At 46.7% G+C, this 20210-nt stretch overlaps 1 protein-coding gene across 7 annotated transcripts in view; it reads left to right on the forward strand.

Annotated features, from left to right (window-relative positions):
• Dzip1l (DAZ interacting zinc finger protein 1 like) overlaps nt 1-14391 on the forward strand; it is a 37096-nt gene extending 22705 nt beyond the window's left edge. For 5 of the 7 annotated variants that reach the window (XM_034484654.2, XM_034484655.2, XM_076918003.1 and 2 more), the window contains 8 exons: nt 2735-2765; nt 3446-3502; nt 5436-5578; nt 6763-6955; nt 9143-9359; nt 9747-9937; nt 11900-12039; nt 12922-14391. In XM_034484654.2, the coding sequence (XP_034340545.1) occupies nt 2735-2765; nt 3446-3502; nt 5436-5578; nt 6763-6955; nt 9143-9359; nt 9747-9937; nt 11900-12039; nt 12922-13086 (1137 nt within the window). In that variant the 3' untranslated portion in view covers nt 13087-14391. The remainder of the gene's footprint in view (nt 1-2734; nt 2766-3445; nt 3503-5435; nt 5579-6762; nt 6956-9142; nt 9360-9746; nt 9938-11899; nt 12040-12921) is intronic. The other 2 variants (XM_034484656.2, XM_076918002.1) reach the window with 2 other exon arrangements.
• The last annotated feature ends 5819 nt before the right edge of the window (nt 14392-20210 follow it).

A 20210-nucleotide genomic window follows, 5' to 3' on the forward strand; every position in this document is an offset into this window, starting at 1 on the left:
CTTTTTCTAGGAGACACAGCATGCAGATCTACTCACCCCAGTTAGGGAACCATGACAGTCTAAAGTATAGATACCACCAAAGTCCAACTTGGTGAGCCAGTGAGTTTTACTGGGGTTACTTATGAGGGTACACATGTGATAGCTGCATTACCAAAACCTGCCCCAGCATGGATGACTGCTCACAAAAGCTGGAAACCTGGACCACACTGCACAGCCTGCAGGCAGCTCAGCAAGCTGGAGAGTATTCTTTCCAAGAGACTCAGTTGGTCTAGGCTTCTTCCAGGCAGCTCACCTGGATTCTGCTTTTTGTAGGCAGCTCGGTTGGTCTCAGAACCTTTTTGAAGCACAGCTTGTCTGTCTGAGAGTCTTTGTAGCTTAGCTTCCTGAGAGTGGGACTCTCAGCTTTTATTCCTTATGCTGGCAGGGCGGGGCTTAGTGTATCTGGTCAGTTTCAGGGACTTCCTGAAGCTCTTTTGAGTAGGTTACCTTCCTGCTTAAGGAGTTTACTGCAAGATGGAATGTTTCAGTCTGGGAGGAAACTGTTATATAACAGTACCTTTGTCCCCTGCTCCCTGCAAACACTGGCCTCTTTGCTGCTGTAAGCCACCTCTAGTTCACTCTGGAGGTGTGCCTTCAGAACTATTACTTGCTGGCTCATGATGACAGAATAAATAGGTAGTAGCGGTTTATGTTGATCATAGACCCAAAGAGGCAACACTTGCTGGCTGTGGTTCGCACCACATTGGTGCCACTGAGAAACTCTGATTTCACCTTCACATTCAGCTGTCGTAGTTACAGGATAGCATCACAGCCCCAACTATTACAATCATATTAGATGGAAGAAGTTGATGAAAAGGCCTCTTCCCCAAACATTTCAAAACTAATTATTTATTTCAGGTGTGTGAGCTCGAGCACATTACAGCACACATGGAGAGCTCATAGGGCAAGTCTGGGGAGTTCATTTCTCCTTCTACCTTTATGTGGATTCAGGATCTAACCAGGTTGGGGCAGCAAGTGCCTCTATCCACTGTGCTCTCTCGCCAGCCCAAGACTTTGGTGATATGTGATTGGTCAAAGCTGTGTTGGTGAGCAAATATAACTTTAAAGACACTGGCTGGTTTTGTGTGTCAACTTGACATAAGCTAGCGTCGTTAGAGAGGAAGGAGCCTCAGTTGAGGAAATGCCTCCATAAGATCCAGCTGTAAGGCATTTTCTCAGTTAGTGATCAAGGAGGGAGGGCCCAACCCATTATGGGTGGTATCATCACTGGGCTGGTGGTCCTGGGTTCTGTAAGAAAGCAGGCTGAGCAAGCCATGGGGAGCAAGTCAGTAAGCAGCACCCCTCCATGGCCTCTGCATCTGCTCCTACCTCCAGGTTCCTGCCCTGTGTGAGTTCCTGTCCTAACTTCTTCTAATGATGGACTTTGATATGGAAGTATAAGCCAAATAAACTCTTTCCTCCACAACTTGCTTTTTGGCCATGGTGTTTTGTCACAGCCCTAGCTAAGACACTGGGGAAGAGCATCATTTTTAAAAAGGGTTCTTCATTTTTTTGTGTGAATGGGTATTCTCCCTGGAAAATGTGTGTGTGCCTGGTGTCCTTGGAGGTTGGAAGAGGCTGTGGGGTCCCCTGGAACTGGAATTACACAAGGTTGTGATGAGAGGCTGCTGGGAACTGAATCTGGGTCCTCCGCAAGAATAGTGAGTGCTCTCAGTTGCTGCTTTATCTCTCCAACCCCACATAGTTGGTTTTTACAGTGGCTGAAGGAGAGATAGGTAAGGGGAAACAGTTGGGGATTGACATTCGATGAGAACTTCAACACCAGCACATGGTGATAAAAACCCAAGCCAATGCAGAAGAGAGGATACACCGTATAGGTGAATGGTGCTTCATAGCCCAAGGCTGGGGAACAGCAGAGTTAGGGAATGAAAGGGAACCAGGACTTGAGGATGGACAAAGTTTCCTGTTTTGCATCTCTCTTCTGTAAGTGGCTTCTTTTATTCAGAAGCCAGCTTGTTTCTTATTGGTTCTGCGTGGCAAAACAAACAGACAAACCAAGAACACCAGAAGCAGTTGGCTGCTAACAACATTTGACCCTTTGCTGGTTCAGAGCTCTCCGTCCAAACATGGCTGGACAGCTATAAACCGGATGGACAGTATAACCAAGGTCTAAGGTCAAGTTGCACATTCGACTGCCCAGTCTGCAACCTGTGAGAGAGGAACAAGAATGCCTTTGTTGGGAAAGGTGTGTTGAGCAGATTAGGGAGTGACTGGGTCAGGCCTCCAGGCAGGGATGCTGTCTGGCCTCTGTGCTCCCATGTGCTTCAGCTCAGGTGTCTGCATCCCTGGCTAGAATGTCTACCTTCTCCTGACCTGTCTTACATCAATTTAACTTCCATACCAACTGTACCCCTGTTTCATTCTGCTTCCATGGGCTCCTGCCCTGAAGGAATAGTTCTCTGAAGACAGTCCTGGTCTCACATCCCTCAGAGAGCTGAGCAGGCTGCCATCCAGGACTGTGGAGTACCATTCTTCCTTGGGGTGGTGTCTTTCCACATATGCACACAGTGGGAGATGCTGTGTTCATGGGGCTAAGTAGTGAGCCCTTGGTGGGTGGCGTGGCAACAATGGCTGCCCTTTTTTCCCTATTCTGGGCAGAGCTACTGCTCAGAGCAGAACGGAGTCCCTCTAATGTCCTCTGATGCTGTAACCTGCTCTATCCTGCCTTTTGCAGATCCAGACTTTGTCCCTCAGGAAGGTGGAGGGTAAGTCTTCCATGGGAGCTTAGTATCAGTCTCTGGGGCTGTCCTGGGCTCTTTCTCTCCCATTGCCCAGGTGACTTATGGGTAGAGGAGTGGTGATAGCAGTCCAGGGGACACGCAGTGTGTTGTCAGGCTGGAACTGAGCAAGGGGCAGGGCTTATGAGAAAGAGGGTGTTTTTGTGAAGGCCTCCCATCAGCTCTCACAGATTCATGTCTGGTTTGATAGTCTCCAGTGGGAGGGAGAAGGTGAGGGTCTTGGGCATGGTGTTGTTGAAGCTGGGCTCTTAAGTGGCCTTTTTTGATTCAACATGTCTGTAGCATGCCATTAGTAACAGCAGCGCCGGGCAGAATTCTTCAGGTGCATTTTCATATTACGCTGTGACTAACATGGGGTGGGTGTTATTATGCTGTCTTCCACATGAGAGAACAGACGCTGAGTGAGGTTCAGGGACCTGTCAGCTCCTGCACAGCCATTGGGGGCAGAGCTGAGATGTGAACCTGATCTTTCTGCCTCCAATGTCTGTGTTTGTGACCTTTTCCCATTCTACCCCTCTGGTAAAGCCGAGCCTGTGGAGGGCTGGCCCTTCCAGGCTAGCGCTCACTTGGGGTACTTACTAAACCTTTCTTTGTGTCATTGGTGGGCTGAAGGGCTCTGGTGCCACTAATTGTTCCTGTCTTCTCAGAAGTCCAAGAGCTGCCAAAGACTGTGGCCACAGAGGAGGAGGACTCTTCTGAAGAAGGTGGGTCTTTCTCTCTCTTTCTCTTTCTCTCTGTCAGTGAAGAAAGCAGATAGGCTGCTCTGCTCATTCTTGGCTGAGGTAGTTGAGGTGATTTTCCTAGGAAAATCAATAGAGCAACTATTTGTGGTTCATTTTACATTATGATCCATAATAGTAGTAAATTTACAGTTTCGAAGTAGCAATGAAATAATTTGATGGTTGTTGGGGGGGGGTGTGGTCACCACAACATGAGGAACTGTGTTAAAGGATTGTAACACTAGGAAGGTCGAGAACCACTACCCTACAGGCCCAGAAGAACAACTCCTGGGACCCCCCTGCCACCAGTATCGCCATGTCCTGGCCCTCTGTAGCAGTTAGCACGTTTTATTGTATCTACCTACTCGTTTTTCTACCCATGGACAAGTATTTCTTAAAGTATGGTATATGACTCACCTCCATCAGAATCATCTGTGCACAGGAAAATATAGATTCTAGGACCCTTCCTAGATATACGTCTTGTGGTCCAGGAGTCGCCTTAAAAAACACACGAACACTGATCTCAGTCAGACAGGGATAGTTTATTGAGCATACACCCCAGGACTAGTCGACCAGGGCCATGGTCCAGACTTGAGGACTGAACCATGACCCTGAGTTAAGATTCTACAAGGTTTTTAAGCCCCAAATCCACAAACACCTGTGCCAAGTTATTTTACCAAATCAGGATTTAGGAATAAGGGATTTCCTTAGGAACATGTCTTTGTTTTACATTTATTCTGTCTTTGTTGGTTGGGGTATTCAACTGGGCAGGGGACTTGCCTTGTCTAATATTCATGTCTTAACTTGTCTACGAAGATAGGACTTTGAAAAAATAAAAAAATAGATAGAAAAAAAAAGAAGATAGGACTTGTCTAACATCCGTATCTTAAGTTTCCAACCAGAATGTCTCTGTATATGTCTCTCTCTCTCTCTCTCTCTCTCTATATATATATATATATATATATATATATATATGTATACATACATGTATATGTATATATAAAAAACATACATGTATATATATGTATGTTATATATATATGTGTGTATACACACACACACACATATATATGTTTTTTTTTTTTTCTGCCAAGTAGGATGTCAGTTCCCAGGGAGGTCCTAGGAACTTAAACTTTATTTGACCACTACTCAAGGCATAGACCATAGCAGAATATATAATCAATCTTGGCATTAGAAAATTTCCTAGTAACAGCAGAACCATTTGAGGGAATTTCCTTATAATGGTAGGCTAGCCAGATAACTGTTATCTAGGCCATAACATTTTATCTAGTCCTTAATATTTTATGTAGGTCCCAACAATACAGCTGGGGTTGACTTGGGAGGGACCATGTATGTGCATTTTTAGGTCAAGTAATTCCAATACATACTACACTGTAGGAGGAAAGACCGTGACCTAGAGAGGGGACTTGAGGGGAAGATCTTGTCTGGGGTTTAATCGGGTTCAGAACAGAATCAGATTTAGTGGTAGCAGAGAAGTCAGTGGCTGGAGATGGTATCAGGTGGAGGCTGGGCTGAGGCTGGAGCTGGTCTGGCATCTGAGACCAGAGAGGAGTCCAGGGAAGAAGTTGTTTTCAAGGCTTAATTCCAAACCAAAAGCTCTAAGTTGACCTGTCTCAAGACTGACTGAGCCCATATCTTTGAGATCCAGAATGGCAGGAGATGGAAGCGTAGAAGGTGGGTGGGAAGTCTGAGACAGTGACACCCAGAGGGAAAAATGTCTCATCTTCTGGCCCATGGGTGGACACGTGGGAGCGGTCTGCTCTCAACTCACTCCGGAGACAGGAAGTGACTGGAGACAAGAGTTATCAGAGACAGGAGTTACTGGCAGGTACAGCAGGGCTCTGGGGATGCTGGTTTCAGGAGAGAGTTCTGACCTTGCTTACTGTCTCCTCTTGCAGAGCTGGAAGCCTCCCGTGAGGAGCAGCAGGAGCAGTGGAAGGTGTTAGCAGCTCTCAGGAAAAACCCTACTTGGCTGAAGCAGTTCCGGCCCATCCTGGAGGACACCTTGGAAGAGAAGCTGGAAGGCATGGGGATAAAGAGAGTCAGTTCCTAGGCCACTGTTGAGTTAGTCTTTTGATTATGTGTTTAAAGACTGGCTTGCTGTACAGCTCAGGCTGGCCTTGAACTCACACCAGCCTCCAGGGAGTTGGAATTAATGTAGTGTGACCCTACCATGAGGGACTGTTTTAAGGGCTGAGACTTAGAACAAAGACCCAAAGTGGTGTCACCTAGAGAGGTGATTTACTGTTCTTTACGTTGCAGGGTCAGTTGTTTCTTCCTGTGCTCATTTCTGCCTGGGAAGCTTCTGTCAGCTCTCAGCAGCCGAGAGGTCTCTCTACTCTTTTCTCCCCTAAGTCCTGGTCCCTCTCCATGGTCTCCACTCATTGGGTACTTTTTCCCTTGCATCTCCTAATCAGATGGCAGAGGGCAGTCAACTGGCTGAGTCTGGTCTGTGCACCAGTCCCATTTGCATGAATGTCTATCGAGTCCACTGTCTCTGTGTGGAGCATGTGGCTGTTCCTGGATGTGTGTGGTGGACATGGGCATCAGGGACATCTCTTAGTAAGTAAAGGTGCATTATGTTAGAGCGGCCAAGCATCATAACGTTGAACTTACCATTCACATTTCAGTGAGTAAGATTAGAAACACAAGGAAAACAACCACAGACAGCTAGGCTTAGTTTTGCAAAGCTGCTCATTGAGATTGCTCTGTCTTCATCTGCTGCTTAATCCAGGCCCGGGTGTATTTAAAAATGTCTAATTTTGATAAATTTTCACCTGGGATCGGATGCCTCCCAGGCCCTCTCCTAGGCTCTGGGTGGGTGGCTGAAGCCCGGGAAACTTCTAGAAGTGCACACTGCTGTTTGTAGTCCAGTTTTTGAAACATCGTTAAGCAGGGAAGAACATAGTAGTCCCAGGAGAGGTGTGAAGTGAAGCAGGCCACGCTCTCACGCTGGATTCGGTTGTACGCTGGGAAAGCCCCATCAGGTCCCTCGCTGTGTGAACCATGATGTAGCCCTTTGCTGAAGCCCATGTAGTGTGTGGGGATAGAGCTCCCAAACCCCGAGTCTTCAAGGTTCCTGCAATGTGTGAAGCTCACCCTCTGTTCCCATGTAACCCTCCGACATAACAGGCCAGACACCAGTCACAGTGGCTCTGTGTCAGCAGCTATAGGCAAAGGAGGAGGGAGCCTGTGCAGACGAGGGTAAACTTTTGTCTCCTCTAGGACACAAAGGGAATTTCAGCTCAGACTCTCCGACGCCTGGAACCTGTGCTGAGAACCCAACGGGAGCAGATGGCCCGAAGCTTCCGAGAGTTTCTGAGTCTGAGGGAAAAACTCAACAAGGAGGTGAGCAGCAGGGTGAAGAAGAGATGGGAGAGCACCACCGTGGTGTCCCAGCCAGATGGCCAGCCTCCAGGTAAGCCGAGGGCAGGCCTGGCTTTGAGACCACCGCCCGAGGATAGGATTCTGCTCTGCCTGAGGTGGAGGATGCTGCTCCTTCTGTCAGGATGCTTCTCTGAGGAACTGAGCTTGTGGCAACCTCAAGGGTGGGGTTGGGTTGAGACCCTGGTGCTTTGGGTGGAGAATTAAAGAATGCCCAGATTCTTTCATTTTCTTCATTGTGGGTGTGCACGGCCACCGGAAGGATGCCATTTGTGCAATTAAAGTTTGCCGAGCGCAGCTTGCCTATCTCTGGGGACATTCGAGATGATTTTAGTTGCTACACAGACCAATTATTTTACAATTTATTCTTATTCGATACATGAATTGGGAAAAAAAAATTCCTGGCACAGCAATCATGTTGGGTAATAGAATTATTCCTCGTACACATACAAAGCCAGTATTTTACGTGCTATTACTTAATGCAACATGTTAAAGAGATAACAGGGCATGTAGTATAAGAATATGGTAAAAAATTATGTGATTATCTGAGAAACTCCATCCCAAGTCATCCTCACTTTAACATCTCTAAAGGAAGGGCAGTTCTAGGCCTTGCAGATGTCTCTGACAGACAGGTGGCTCTCCTGCTTGGATCTGAACTTGTATTCCTTCTCTCATTCACCCAAACGTTCCTACACTTAGTACAGTTTATGCTTGCCTTGCTTCGTACCAGGACCTGCCCAGTCACATGAGAAAGCAGCAGGGACTGACGGGAGTCAGCCAGACCCAGGAGTGCTGGATACTCAGGAGAGGCAGGACAGGAAGCATGGCAATGTCCTTGGAGTCCTGTCTCTCAGGGGAAAAGGAAGGATGTCTGTTGCTTCTAGGTGTCAGCTTTCCCTCCGTTGCTCTTGTTCTAAAGCCAGGAGAAAGCTTCTTTCCTCTTTGCCCTTTCCCTAGCTTTGGGGTTCAAATCCTTAACTGTGAGAAGAGATTAGCTTTTCATGATACTTTATGGACCTTTCCTTCCTGCTCTGAGTCCACTTCCTCTCACATTCCCCACGAGCCCTGTGACAGGTGCTCACCTACACCTGCTTAGAGTCTAAGGGGTTCTCAACGTGTGGGTCGTGAGCCCTTTGGGGGTCGAATGACACTTTTCCCCATGGGTTTGTATATCAGATATCCGGCATATCAGATATTTACATTACAATTCATAACAGTAGCAAAAATACAGTTATGAAGTAGCAATGAGATAATTGTATGGTTGGGGCTCGGCACCACATGAGGAACTGTATTAAAGGGCCCCGAGGTTATTAGGAAGGTTGAGAACCACTGGCTTAGATCACGAGTCTTGCTTGGGCGCTTGCTGCGTGCCGGATGTAGCGGCAGTTGGACGGCCGGGTTTGCACCTGCGCCTTTGTTCTGTGGAGCTGAGAGCAAGTTCCTTCATAGCTCAAAGTCCCTGTAAAGCAGGAGAATCACTGCCTGAAGATATGCCGGGTGTCATACAGACCTATGCAAAGAGCTCTGCTTAGTGACTAGCACACGGTAGCTGCAAGCTGTTATCTCCTCTCTGCAGACTTGTTTGCCTTTCACCTTTCTTCAGCATACCCCTTCCCACTTCTGAATAAACAGATTCTCTGAGAGCAGTGTATCACAGACATTTTTGACCTTGAGCTACAGCAGTAAGAAACACTTCTCAATGAACTCAGTGCATACATGGAAGTTTTGTGGAAAGCACTTTAGCTCCCTGTGAGACACTTCCTCTCCGGTTTGATTTCCATGAATAAACATCTCTGGGTGCACTGTCTCCCAGTGGGTCCCAATGCAATGTGGAAAATGGAGGGGTGGTCTCTGATTGTCTGCCTTGGGCACAGCAACTTTGGCTACGAATTGAAAGGGCCTGTTAGCTCTTGGTAGTCATGTAGTCCTGTAGTGACCTCTGGTGGCAGCAGTGTTTTCCTGCAGGCCTCTTGTGAGGTTGTGAGCAAAGTCAGACTGGTTGACTTCTCTGGTCTGTAATGATGGCGTGACCCTGAGATACTAGCATCTAGCATCCTAGCATCTGACGAAACTGGATCTTTGTCCTAGCAGAGGGACTCATGACTTAAGGCGATGGTCAGTGCATCATGGCTTAATCATCTCTGGTGTAGACTTTCTTCTACATTATTTCAGGACTACAGGCCCCACATTGGCACATTCTGTGTTCTTTCTGTATTTCTAGTCAAAAGCCAGCGGGTCACACTGGCCCCAAGGGAGGTCCGGCCAAAGACCAGGACGCTGACTGTGGCACTGCCGTCCAAGCCAGCAGAGCCTTCTACGCCAACTCTTCAAGGCCACAGCAGCCATGGCCCCAGCCTCACCCAGGTGTCCACCCCCATTCCACGCCCCAGAGTGCATGGACCCTCCAGTATCCCTGTTTCCCCTGGGCCTGGGCTGAGGTGAGCTTTAGACTTTGGCCTCTTGTAGGGTCGGAGGTGGTGGTGCTTGGCCTCAGGAAGCCTATCCTAGACGTTTACAGAGCTGTGCATCACAGGGGAGGGAAGGGGACAAACAGGCATATAGGAGGTGCCTCAGGTCATATTCCTCATGAGCTTCTGAGAAGAGACTGGGAATCCTTTACTCCCAGTCCAGGCAGGCCTCCCCTCTCCTTCCCATGTCTCCCTTCAGCCCATGGCTGAAGTGGAAGGGTAGGGAGGGCCTTAAGCACTGTGAGCTCTCTGTTTTGCCTGAAAGAGGAGCGGGGCTGGCTCTGGGCAAACCAGAAAGCAAAGTCTGGCTTTTAAGTATTTCTTTCTGGCCCGTGTTCCCTTCATTTGGTCTTGCAGCAGCACCCTACCTTTTAGTTCTGAAGAAGAGCCAGAGGGAGATGTGGTGCAACGCGTATCTCTTCAGCCTCCTAAAGCTCCCTCTAGGTCAGCACCCCAGCCTGAGGACAACTGGGGCTGGTCTGATTCTGAGACCTCAGAGGAGAGTGCCCAATCCCCTGGGAAGGGCTCAGGCGGGCTGGCTTCCTCAGGTGAGTCCTTCTCTAGTTCCTGTTTCTCTGTGCCCTGGAATGGTGTTTCTGAGCTGGCGTTTCTTCTTTGTCTCAGAAATGCCAGGAGACTTGGGTGGGACTTATTTTACCCCATATTTGTGTCACTGGGTGTCTAAATGTTGGAGGTTTGGGGAGCCCCCTCACCTCCTTTGTGTTTCATGGTCTTACTGATACAGTTTTGGCTGTGTTACTATCTTGTACAAGGATTTTGGTTTCTTTGTTGTAAAATGACATATTTTAATGAGACAACTAATAAGGGGGTCAAGCAACTCAGTGCTTGGCACAGAGGGATTTGATAAACTTTTCTGTATTTTAAAGACTCATTTTAAATTATGTACAAGCCGGGCGGTGGTGGCTCACGCCTTTAATCCCAGCACTTGGGAGGCAGAGGCAGGAGGATTTCTGAGTTCGAGGCTAGCCTGGTCTACAGAGTGAGTTCCAGGACAGCCAGGGCTACACAGAGAAACCCTGCCTCGAAAAACCAAAAAAAAAAAAAAAAATTATGTACAAGTCTATGTTCGGGTATGTGCAAGTGATACAGATGCCGGTGAAGGCCAAAGGAGGACGTTGGAATCCTTGAAGCTGGAGTTTTAGGTGGTTATGAGCTGACTAATGGTAACCAAGCTCAGGCCAAATGAGGTAGACACTTTTTTTTCCCCATGAAACTCAGGGAGAGAGTCACATGGGAGATAGAGACAGCGGGATTCGAACTCGCAAAGGAGGGCACAAGGTAGACACTCATAAGCGCTGAACCATTCAGCCCCAGTGGCCACAATGATCAATCATCTAAGGGCTGTTACAGCTCCAAAAGTTTGCAGAGAGTCTTAGCATTTGAATCCAGGGAGCTGGGTGAAGTTTGTGCTATGCGTCTTGATCATCTTGGTTTACCATGAATCTGGAGCCCACTGATAATCTGAGTTACTCGTTAACACCTGTTTCCTGCATGGAATTCACAGGAAGTTGTTCTTGTAATACTAATATTATTTCTGTGTTTGTCCGTGGGTGGAGGTGTTGAAGGAAAACACGGGAGTTACTTTTACATTACTGTGACTAAAGTACCCAAGAACAACATAAAGAGAGGAATTGTTTCTTTTGGTGCTTGGTTCCCAGATGCCAGCCCATCTGTCACTGTAGGGGGTCTCTGGAGCAGATCATATCCCAGCAATAGGAAATCCAGAGAAAGGGTTTAGGGAAAGGCTAGGACATGCCCACAGTACACTACTTCTTCCAACTGGGTCTCATCTTCTACCTTTCACCACACTTCTAAAATGTCACCCCAGGATGAATCAATCAGGGGATTGATCCACTAATCCACTGATCAGATTAGAGCCCTCAGGACCTAAGTGCCTTTGATAATGTCTCACAGGCCGGGACCGAGGTGTGCTGTACTAATTCCCTAGGCCATTCCCAATCCAGTCAATTTGACAAGATGAACCATCACACACTGCCTGACAACATCTTTGTAGTTCATGAATTACAGGATTACATGAATTAAAGGAAAGGCTGCTTCTGCCTTGGATTTATTAGAGGGACTATCTTTCCAAACCTCCAACAGCGGCCACGCCTAACTCAGCACAGTTATGTTATCAAAGCATTCAGTTTGTTTGTTTGTTTGTTTGTTTGTTTTGTTCTATCTATCTATCATCTATCTTTATATTATTCAGGCTGCTTTTTTTTTTTTTTTTTTTTTTTTTTTTTTTTTTTTTTTTTTTTTTTTAAATTATCTAGTCATTCTAAGCCTCTTGAAACCAGGCTAATATTAGCCTGGACCTTCTGTCTTCTTTTCCCTCTTTGGGGGAGGGGAGGTGCTAAGCCTGTCTTTTTCCTCTTAACTCTCTTTCTATCCATCTGTCCACACTGGAGCCTAGATGTGCTCCAAAGGGACGAAGCGTTTATGCTCCAGGCTTGTTCCAGTGACACGGCTACTTGTCCCTCTTCCAGGAACACTGGTGCAGTCGATGGTCAAAAACCTCGAGAAACAGCTTGAAACTCCAGCAAAGAAACCTTCTGGAGGGGTCAATATGTTCTTAAGGCCCAACGCTGCCCTTCAGAGGTCTTCCACACCAGCAAGAAAGTCTCAGGTAGGACGCATGAAGATGAGTTTGTCCCACAGAGAGCCAGCTCCAAATTTGAGGGAGAGAAACTAACAAGCATCGGTTTGATGTATCCTGAGGAGGCCATTGCGTGTCACATTGGCTCCTTTGCTGCTATAGACATAGAAAGATGACCACTTTGGATTTTTTTCCCTTGTGGCCAGGTTAATGTTTAAAAGCCTTTTGGTTTATTATATAAGTACTTTCTGAGGAGGTTTATCTCCTAATCTCCTGCCCCCGAGAGCCTCCTGTTGTGGCTGCTGTCTTCCTGTGTTGTCTCTTCCATAGTCCAGCCCTCACTTCACAGAACACCCCAACACAGGGCTGGATGTAAAGCAACGTCCACCAAGGGCAGGCATCGGAGTGGTGTCACACTCCGCCAGACGGAGAAATGAACACCTTTGTCGCAAGTATTCTAGGTGGTAGGTGCCTCTTACCACTCCACCTTTTTATTACATATTGTATTGCTTTCATCTTGGAGTCCGTGGAAAGATCTCTAAGTTCTTCCTCTTCCTCTATTGTGAGTGAACATTAATAGTCTAACACACATAGATGATACTGTGAGCATTCGTGCTGCTCAGGTTTAAATGCAAACATGAACAGTCAGACCACCATATGAACCTCTCCAAGGTACTTGCCTTGGCCCTGTTAGTAGGATACTGGAGGATCGCATCACTGTGGCCCTGAGTCTCTGGAGCAGGTTTTCAGAGGCAGGGAGCTTGAAAGGCAGGGCGAGGAGTCTCCTCTCCCAGTTGCTCTCGTTTCTATCATCACTCCCCTCCCGCCCCCCCCCCCCCCCCATTTCTGAACTCTCTGCCACCATCTTGCATTTATTAAAGTCTATTTTCTCCTCCTCTTCTACCTCTGCAGCTTTCAGAAGATGAGAGTGACTTGGAGATCTCATCTTTGGAAGATGTCTCCCACGACCTGGGCCAGAGAGGGAAGCCAAAGCCTTTGTCCCACTCGAAGCTCCCAGAAAAGTGTGATGCTAGCCCTTGGAGCTCTGGGTCACGACCCAGGATTCCTGGCTGGTGATTCTGCCTGTTTGCCAGAGGGCTTAGCCTTGTTTCTTGGCTTGTCTCACCCAAATGGAAGAGGCTGTCAGACCTCCTGCTCTCACGAGCAGCCAAGAAGTCTTTCCCTTGAAGAGAAGCAGAACAGGAGACAGATGGGACCTCTATCCATTCCCTGACCGCTACCCCAAAAGGCTGGGTCCTGGTGCTGTGTCTTGTGTAAACGTGAGAAGGATTGTAACAGGACTTCCAAGTGCTTCTTCCATGATCTCCATGTCTAGCCCAGACTGAAAATAGTTATTGTTTCTACGTTTTTGTCATCTGCACGTCACTGTAGAGTTGGGTCCTGGGTCAGTTACCAGTTAGGTAGTCTGTGGTGGACTCTAGCTTTTCACTACTGAGTTGGGGTGCAGACAGAGGTACGAGGTGCAAAAGTGCCTGCTGCCAGGGCCAGTCATAGTAATCGAGTGCTAGGCATTAGAGTGTTGTGGTGGCATGGGAGAGGCTAGCTGTCCTACTGTCATTTCTGTGGCTGTGATAAGCACTCCAACCAAAAGCACCCTAGAGGAAGAAAGGCTTTGTTCTTGCAGGAGGTGAAGGAATGTGTAGATAGGCCTACTTGCTGTTCCACACAGCACTACCTCTGACCAAGGAATTTATTTCACAGCCAAAGAAACATACTAGGAGGATAGATACCGCTTGCGAACTGCAGCTGTACGTACTCGGCTAGCTTTTTTTTTTTATACAGTTCAGGACCATCTGTGTAGGGATGGTACTGCCCACAGTAGACTGAGTTCTCCTATATCCATGAACAATCTAGATAATCCCTCACAGACATTGCCCTCAAAGTACTTCCTCTGCGGAGGCTCTCAGTTGTGACAAATGGATATTTAAAACTAACCAGGACACCATTGCACCCAGCCCAGGATGACCTTGGGGGAAAGTCTCAGAGTTGTGTCACCTGGTAGAGCTTGGTCATGGGTAATAAAAAGGAGTAATTTGGATGAAGCCTCTTGTCCCCTTAGAACCGCAAATTTAATTTTTGAGATCATTTCTGAATGAGTTTTTAATATATTGACTATATTTTTGGGCAGAGAGGGGTTGGGTGTTTTTGAGACAGGGTTTCTCTGTGTAGCCCTGGCTGTCCTGGAACTCTCTTTACAGACCAGGCTGCCCTTGAACTCAGAGATCTGCCTGCCTCTGCCTCATGAGTGCTGAGATTAAAGGTGTGCGTGGTAGCATGTGGCTTAGATTCTATTTTTTTTAGTGTGAAAGCATTTATTTATTATAGTGAACATTTAAATATAATGATGTATACACCTCTTTATTATGTCGCTCTTTGTTATTTTTTCCAAGCTTTGTGGAGACTGAGGGTGGTGCAATTTGGGATGCAATGATCAAGGTGCAGGAAGACAGCCAGTTTTACTGAGGCACTTTACCTGGGCAAGGTGAAGGTGGCCGAAATGGGATCTGGCAGAAGAAGATTGCAGAGTGGAAAATGCATTTCCTAGTCAATGCTCTATGTCTGTGAACAGACACCAAGGATCAAGGCAGCTCTTATAAAGGAACACATTTCGTTGAAGCTGGCTTATAGTTTCAGAGGTTTAGTCCATTGTCATCATGGCAGGGAGCATGGGCATGCAGGCAGACGTGGTGCAGACAGCAGGGAGAGAGAAAGAGAGACTTTGGGCTTGGCTTGGGCTTCTGAAACATCAAAGCCCACCTCCAGTGATAAACTTCCTCTAACAAGACCACACCTCTGCCAACAAGGCCACACACCCTAATCCTTTCAACTAGTACCACTTCCTGGTGATGAAGCATTCAAATCTATGAGCCTGTGGGGGGTCATGCTCATTCAAACTATCACAAGGTAGAAATGGAGAACCCAGACAACAATGCAGGGGCTCTCACAGGAGAGCTTCAAAGCCAGGGCTGCCTACTGTGGAGTCATCATGTGGCTGAGCTTGCCAAACCTTTGTAGCTGCACTGTGCTTTGTCATTGGCTGGAGGGGGTCCTGGGGTCACATGAGGCCTCAGCTAAGTGTGGTTGAACTCTGCCAGCCAATTACATTCCTTGCATTTGAGTAGCAATTTTAATATCCTACGAGAAAAACAGTCATCCTAAACACGTGTTTGTCACAAGAAGATATTATTTCTAAATCCTATGGAAAATTTCAGACACATACAAGGGAAGGGAACCATACGATGGGTCCATGTCCTCATCGCTGGGCTCTGTTAGCAACTCAGTCGCCAGCATTGCTTCACCTATTGCCAGCCATCACTCCATTCAGGCTTCTCCTGACCTCTCAGTGGTCCTGAAACTTGGGCTAGGTGCTGCTGTTCTTATACGAGGTGCACGGAAGGAATGATGGAAGACGCGCACTGCACCGTAGAGAGCGAAGGGATGTGGTGGCTGGGCCGGGGGAGGGCTCGGGCCATATTGATGTCAAGGAAACAGTTTGGTGAGAGCAGGGGACTCTTCACAGACACCGGACAGGGTTGAGGGGTAATTGTCAGGGACCCCACAGGCTCCAAGGCCTCCAGGGGAACAATTCACAGGAGGTAAAGAAGGAAACTCGGCACCGAGTTTTCAAAACGTCTAGAGTCTGACCTCATGGTTCATTCTTACACATTTAAGCGCAGTAAAACTTTGGGAAAAGGTTTTCACGTGACAGTTATCACAACAAAGCTTCAGGCATAGCTACATAGGAACTCCCTGGCAAAGTAGCAAGGGACCTGAGGCCTTTACAGCAAGGATGGGTTCTATTGGTTGATAAGCAGAGCTCAGGGCTAAAGGCCTAGAGAGGAAGGTTTTGCAATAAGCACAAGGTTGGGTTTTATTGATGGAGGATTGCAAAGAACATGGTTCCTCTTTCATAAGGATGAGTTCTAGCCACTGAGAGACAAAGCTCAGGCAATTCTCAGGATTTGGGGGAAATTCAGGTGGAGGCTGCTGGCTCCTAATAGGATAGCAATCACTGGCGCTTGCCTATGTAGTGTTTGACTACGTCTGCTCCAGCATTCCAGGTGACCAGGCATCATTCATTTTCTTCCTTTGACAAGCCTGGTTCCTTCAATGTTTCCTTTAAGCCAGAGCCTCCTACAGGTAATTCCCCTTGACTATCTCTTACCGTTAAGAGTTGACACGTCTGACGGCTATCCCAGTAGCTGTGTGATGAGGAAGGAAGATCAGGGTGTGTGGAGTGGTGGAAGCTCCCTTAGATTCTGCCGGCCTTTACTCAGCTTGAGAAAAATGGTGCTTCTGATATATCATCTCTGTCTCTCCACCATCACAGAACTCCGAGCAGCACGTTCTATTGCAAGCCTCTCCGGCACATGTGCAAGGCTTGCAAAAACATGAGTTTTGCCACCAGTAGGTGGTGCAACTGGACTCTGACCTGGGCAGCCTTGTCCTGCAAGTCTTCCCACTCCCCATCTTTTTCTTATAGAGGGCCAAATGTTCTCTAGAAACTTGAGGTGATTTAGAGGTTCAGTGCTCAAGAGCATTCTCTATGCTTCCTCTTGCTCCCATGGCCGGCATTTATCACACAGGGCTTTAGTGTTGTGATTCATGGAAACTGCAGGTTTTTTCCTAAGGTTAGATTCTCTTTTTTTTTTTTTTATTTTGAAAGAATGAAAGCGGGTTGTAAATTTTCATCCACTGCCTAATGATATTCGGAAGCCTCTTGACAAAAGCTAGTGTAGTTAACTTCTTGTTCCTGCTTTCCTCTTTATTATGAAAAAACGTCAAGCATTTACAAGAATAATAGAGCAGACGGGATAATGAACTTGATGCCCCCATTACTCAGCGTTAACAGTTATCAGCACATGAAGGAAGACACTTGCCTACTGTACCTCTCACCGCCCTTCCAAGTAATCCAGCCAGCATATCTACAAATATTTCTCATTCTGAAAGTCACCACCTTTCCCCAAAAACCAATCTACCAGCACCACAACCCAGCAAAAATTGGTAAGATTTCCTAAATACTGTAGAACATTTAATATCCCCAATTTCTCTTTCTTTCAAAAATGCAAGTCTTAATCTACAGATGTCTTTTTTATTTCTCTTTCTTGGGACTAGCATGACACAAGTTCCCCCCACCCCCCATCTAATTTTTATTGTCACAAAAACATACAGTGTGACATAAAAATTATAACTTTAACAATTTTTTAAATGTCCAGTTGTATCCATTATTTTTTCAGTACCGAGGTGACCGAAATACCTGACAGAAACCATTTTTAAGAGGAAAGACTCTTGGCTCCCAGTTTCAGGGGCATTGCAGTTCACCACATGGGAAGGTGTGGTGGAGTGGTTGAGTCTGAGGCTGGAATGTGTAGTAGAGATTCTGAACAAGAAACAGAGCTCAGGCTGGAAGCAGGGATAGGTAAAACCTTGGAAAGCTGACCCTTAGTGACCTACTTCTGTCAGCCAGGCCACACCTCCTAAAGGCCATCAAAACTGGGGATCAAGGACTTAGAATATGAGCAGTGGGGGACATCACAGATTGAAGAGATAGGAATGGTTCTCGGACACTAAATACATTCAGACTGTTCTGCAGCTCTCACCACCACCACCGCTGCCGCCACCACCACCACCACCACCACACCATTCACACCAAAGAAGGCTGTCATTATCCTAAACGGAAAGTGTGTGCTCATGAGTGGTAAAAACACCACCCCATTCCCTACTGTCTTCAACCCTTGGCAGCCACTTAGTTTCTGTCTCCATGGATTTGATTTCTCTAGGGTATTTGGCCTTTGGACCTAGCATTTTCCACTTAGCATAGTGTCTTCAATGTCTGTCCACATTGGGGCCCATAAAAGAATGTCCCCCTTTGTAGGCTAAATAATACTCTATTTTATGGGTGCTTGAGAGATGGCTCAGCAGGTAAGAGCACTTCCAGAGAATCCCAGTTTAATTCTCAGGGGATCTGACACACTCCCTTCTGGCCTCCTCAGGTACCAGTCATACAAATAGCATGCAAGTGGCATACAAACATACATGTAGGCAAAACACTAATACACATAAAATCAAAAAGATTAAAGATTCCGTGTTGTGCACATGCTGCGCTCCATTCATTCATTGGTGAGGTAACACAAAGAAGTGATAAATGTTTGTAACGTTGGAAATGCTAATTCTTATTGCTACCTTGAGAACAGGTCACCAATGGACCTAAGGGTCTCTGACTAGAACCCACCTCTTAAGGGTCCTCCACCTCAACATTACCACACTGAGGACCAAGCGTCTAACACATGGACCTTTGGGAGTGAAGGAACAACTTCAAATAATAAAATCACCATCAACATCACCTCCATAAACCACACTGCTGCATCATAACCCAAGGTCTCTGGAGACCGCTGTCCACTCATGAAATCAACTCCCACTGTAAAATGAGTGTAAAGGACCCTAGGATGGGAGATTGGTTCAGACTGGAATCCTGACAGGCCTCAAACTTATGACCTTTGGGAAATTCTGCAGCTTTTGTTTGGCATGTCTCTGAGGTGAAGAGGCTGCTGTTCCCTAGGCTGACAGCCCCCCACCATTCCAGGAAAGCCTCTGGCTTCATAAGCTCTCTCTCTCTTTTTTCCTTGCCTTTATAAAAGTCAGTCAATTTACTAATTGTAACCTGAAAGTCCTTTTGATATTAAACAATTCTCTTCCTTTTTCCTTGTTCTTTGAAAAATTAGCGCCGCATCAGTTCATGAAGCCTAAAGCCTATATTTATAATCAGCATTTATTTCATGGGTCTGAGCCATTTTTCACAATTTTCTTTCTTTCTTTCTTTCTTTCTTTCTTTCTTTCTTTCTTTTTTCTTAGAATTAGCTCTCCAGTGGTTAACGGCATACAGCAGAAACAAAATTATTTTTTGAAAACAGTCCTTCGGGAATTATGGGATTAGGGTCATTATGGCTCTTGAACAGAACTGGGTCTCAGAAGGGGAAGGCAGCCCTGTCCCCAGCAGCCCCGTCCTGAGGAGTCAGAGAAGAGGAACCAAGGATAAAGATGTATTGCAGATTGGCTTCAGTCTAGTTGTTGGTTTAATGATTCCAAGGAAGAAGCCAGAAAATGGCAGTCAGAACTCCAAAGGAGATAGTTTAGATGTGTTCAGGAATGCCAATGTGGGCGGCAAGCATATAGCACAGGGTCATAGACAGGCAATGGACCTTATCATTTAGGACCAATTGGGTGGATCTGGGTTAGTGTGGTTCTCACAGGTCCTGTTGGTTACATCCTTAGGGGATTGAATCCTTTGTCTTGCTCCCCCAACTCCGGGAATACTGGCTTCCAATTACTTAAAACTATGGATGGGCACAAATACTAATTTTATCCAGCGTGTGCAGGAAAATGTGAAGGGCAATCTTCAGGTCTTGTGAATGAATGTTCCTGAAAAAAAAAAAAAAAAGCTGTGTATGGCTGTGAATCAAAAACCCCTTGGAAGGAATGTGTGTCTGCAGAGTCTGAACTTCAGTACTGCGGAGAGGTAGGAATTGTGTAGGTTCAGAGGCTAATTACTTTATCGTGGGCTTGTTCTCGCCTTTTGGAACAGCCATTGCTTGCTCTACTCTGTATCGCAGCTAACATCTCTTAATAATAAATAAAAACCTCTTAACTTAGCAGAACACTAGCTTCTGCTAGTCTAAGAGTTAATAATGTCATCAGATAGTGTCTCAGGCCTACAGAATACGCCCCCCCAACTTGTTGTACCTGCCTCTCTGGTGTAGCCACCAATGTATTTTAAACTTGCCTTGAGTTATGACTTTCTTTGTTCTGTGTCTTAGCCAGGGTTTCTATTCCTGCACAAATCATGACCAAGAAGCAAGTTGGGGGCGGAGGATTTATTCAGTTTACACTTCCACGTTGCTGTCCATCACCAAAGGAAGTCAGGACAGAAACTCACACAGGGCAGGAACTTGGAGGCAGGAGCTGATGCAGAGGCCATGGAGGGGTGCTGCTTACCGGCTTGCTTCTCTTGACTACTTACTCAGCTTGCTTTCTTATAAAACCCAGGACTACCAGCCCAGGGATGGCACCACCCACAATGGGCCCTCTCCCCTTGATCACTAATTAAGAAAATGCCTTACAGCTGGATCTCATGGAGGCATATCCTCAAGGGAGGCTCCTTTCTCTGTGATAACTCCAGCTTG

This window comes from Arvicanthis niloticus, chromosome 21 (assembly GCF_011762505.2).
Source record: "Arvicanthis niloticus isolate mArvNil1 chromosome 21, mArvNil1.pat.X, whole genome shotgun sequence".
Lineage (NCBI taxonomy): Eukaryota > Metazoa > Chordata > Mammalia > Rodentia > Muridae > Arvicanthis > Arvicanthis niloticus.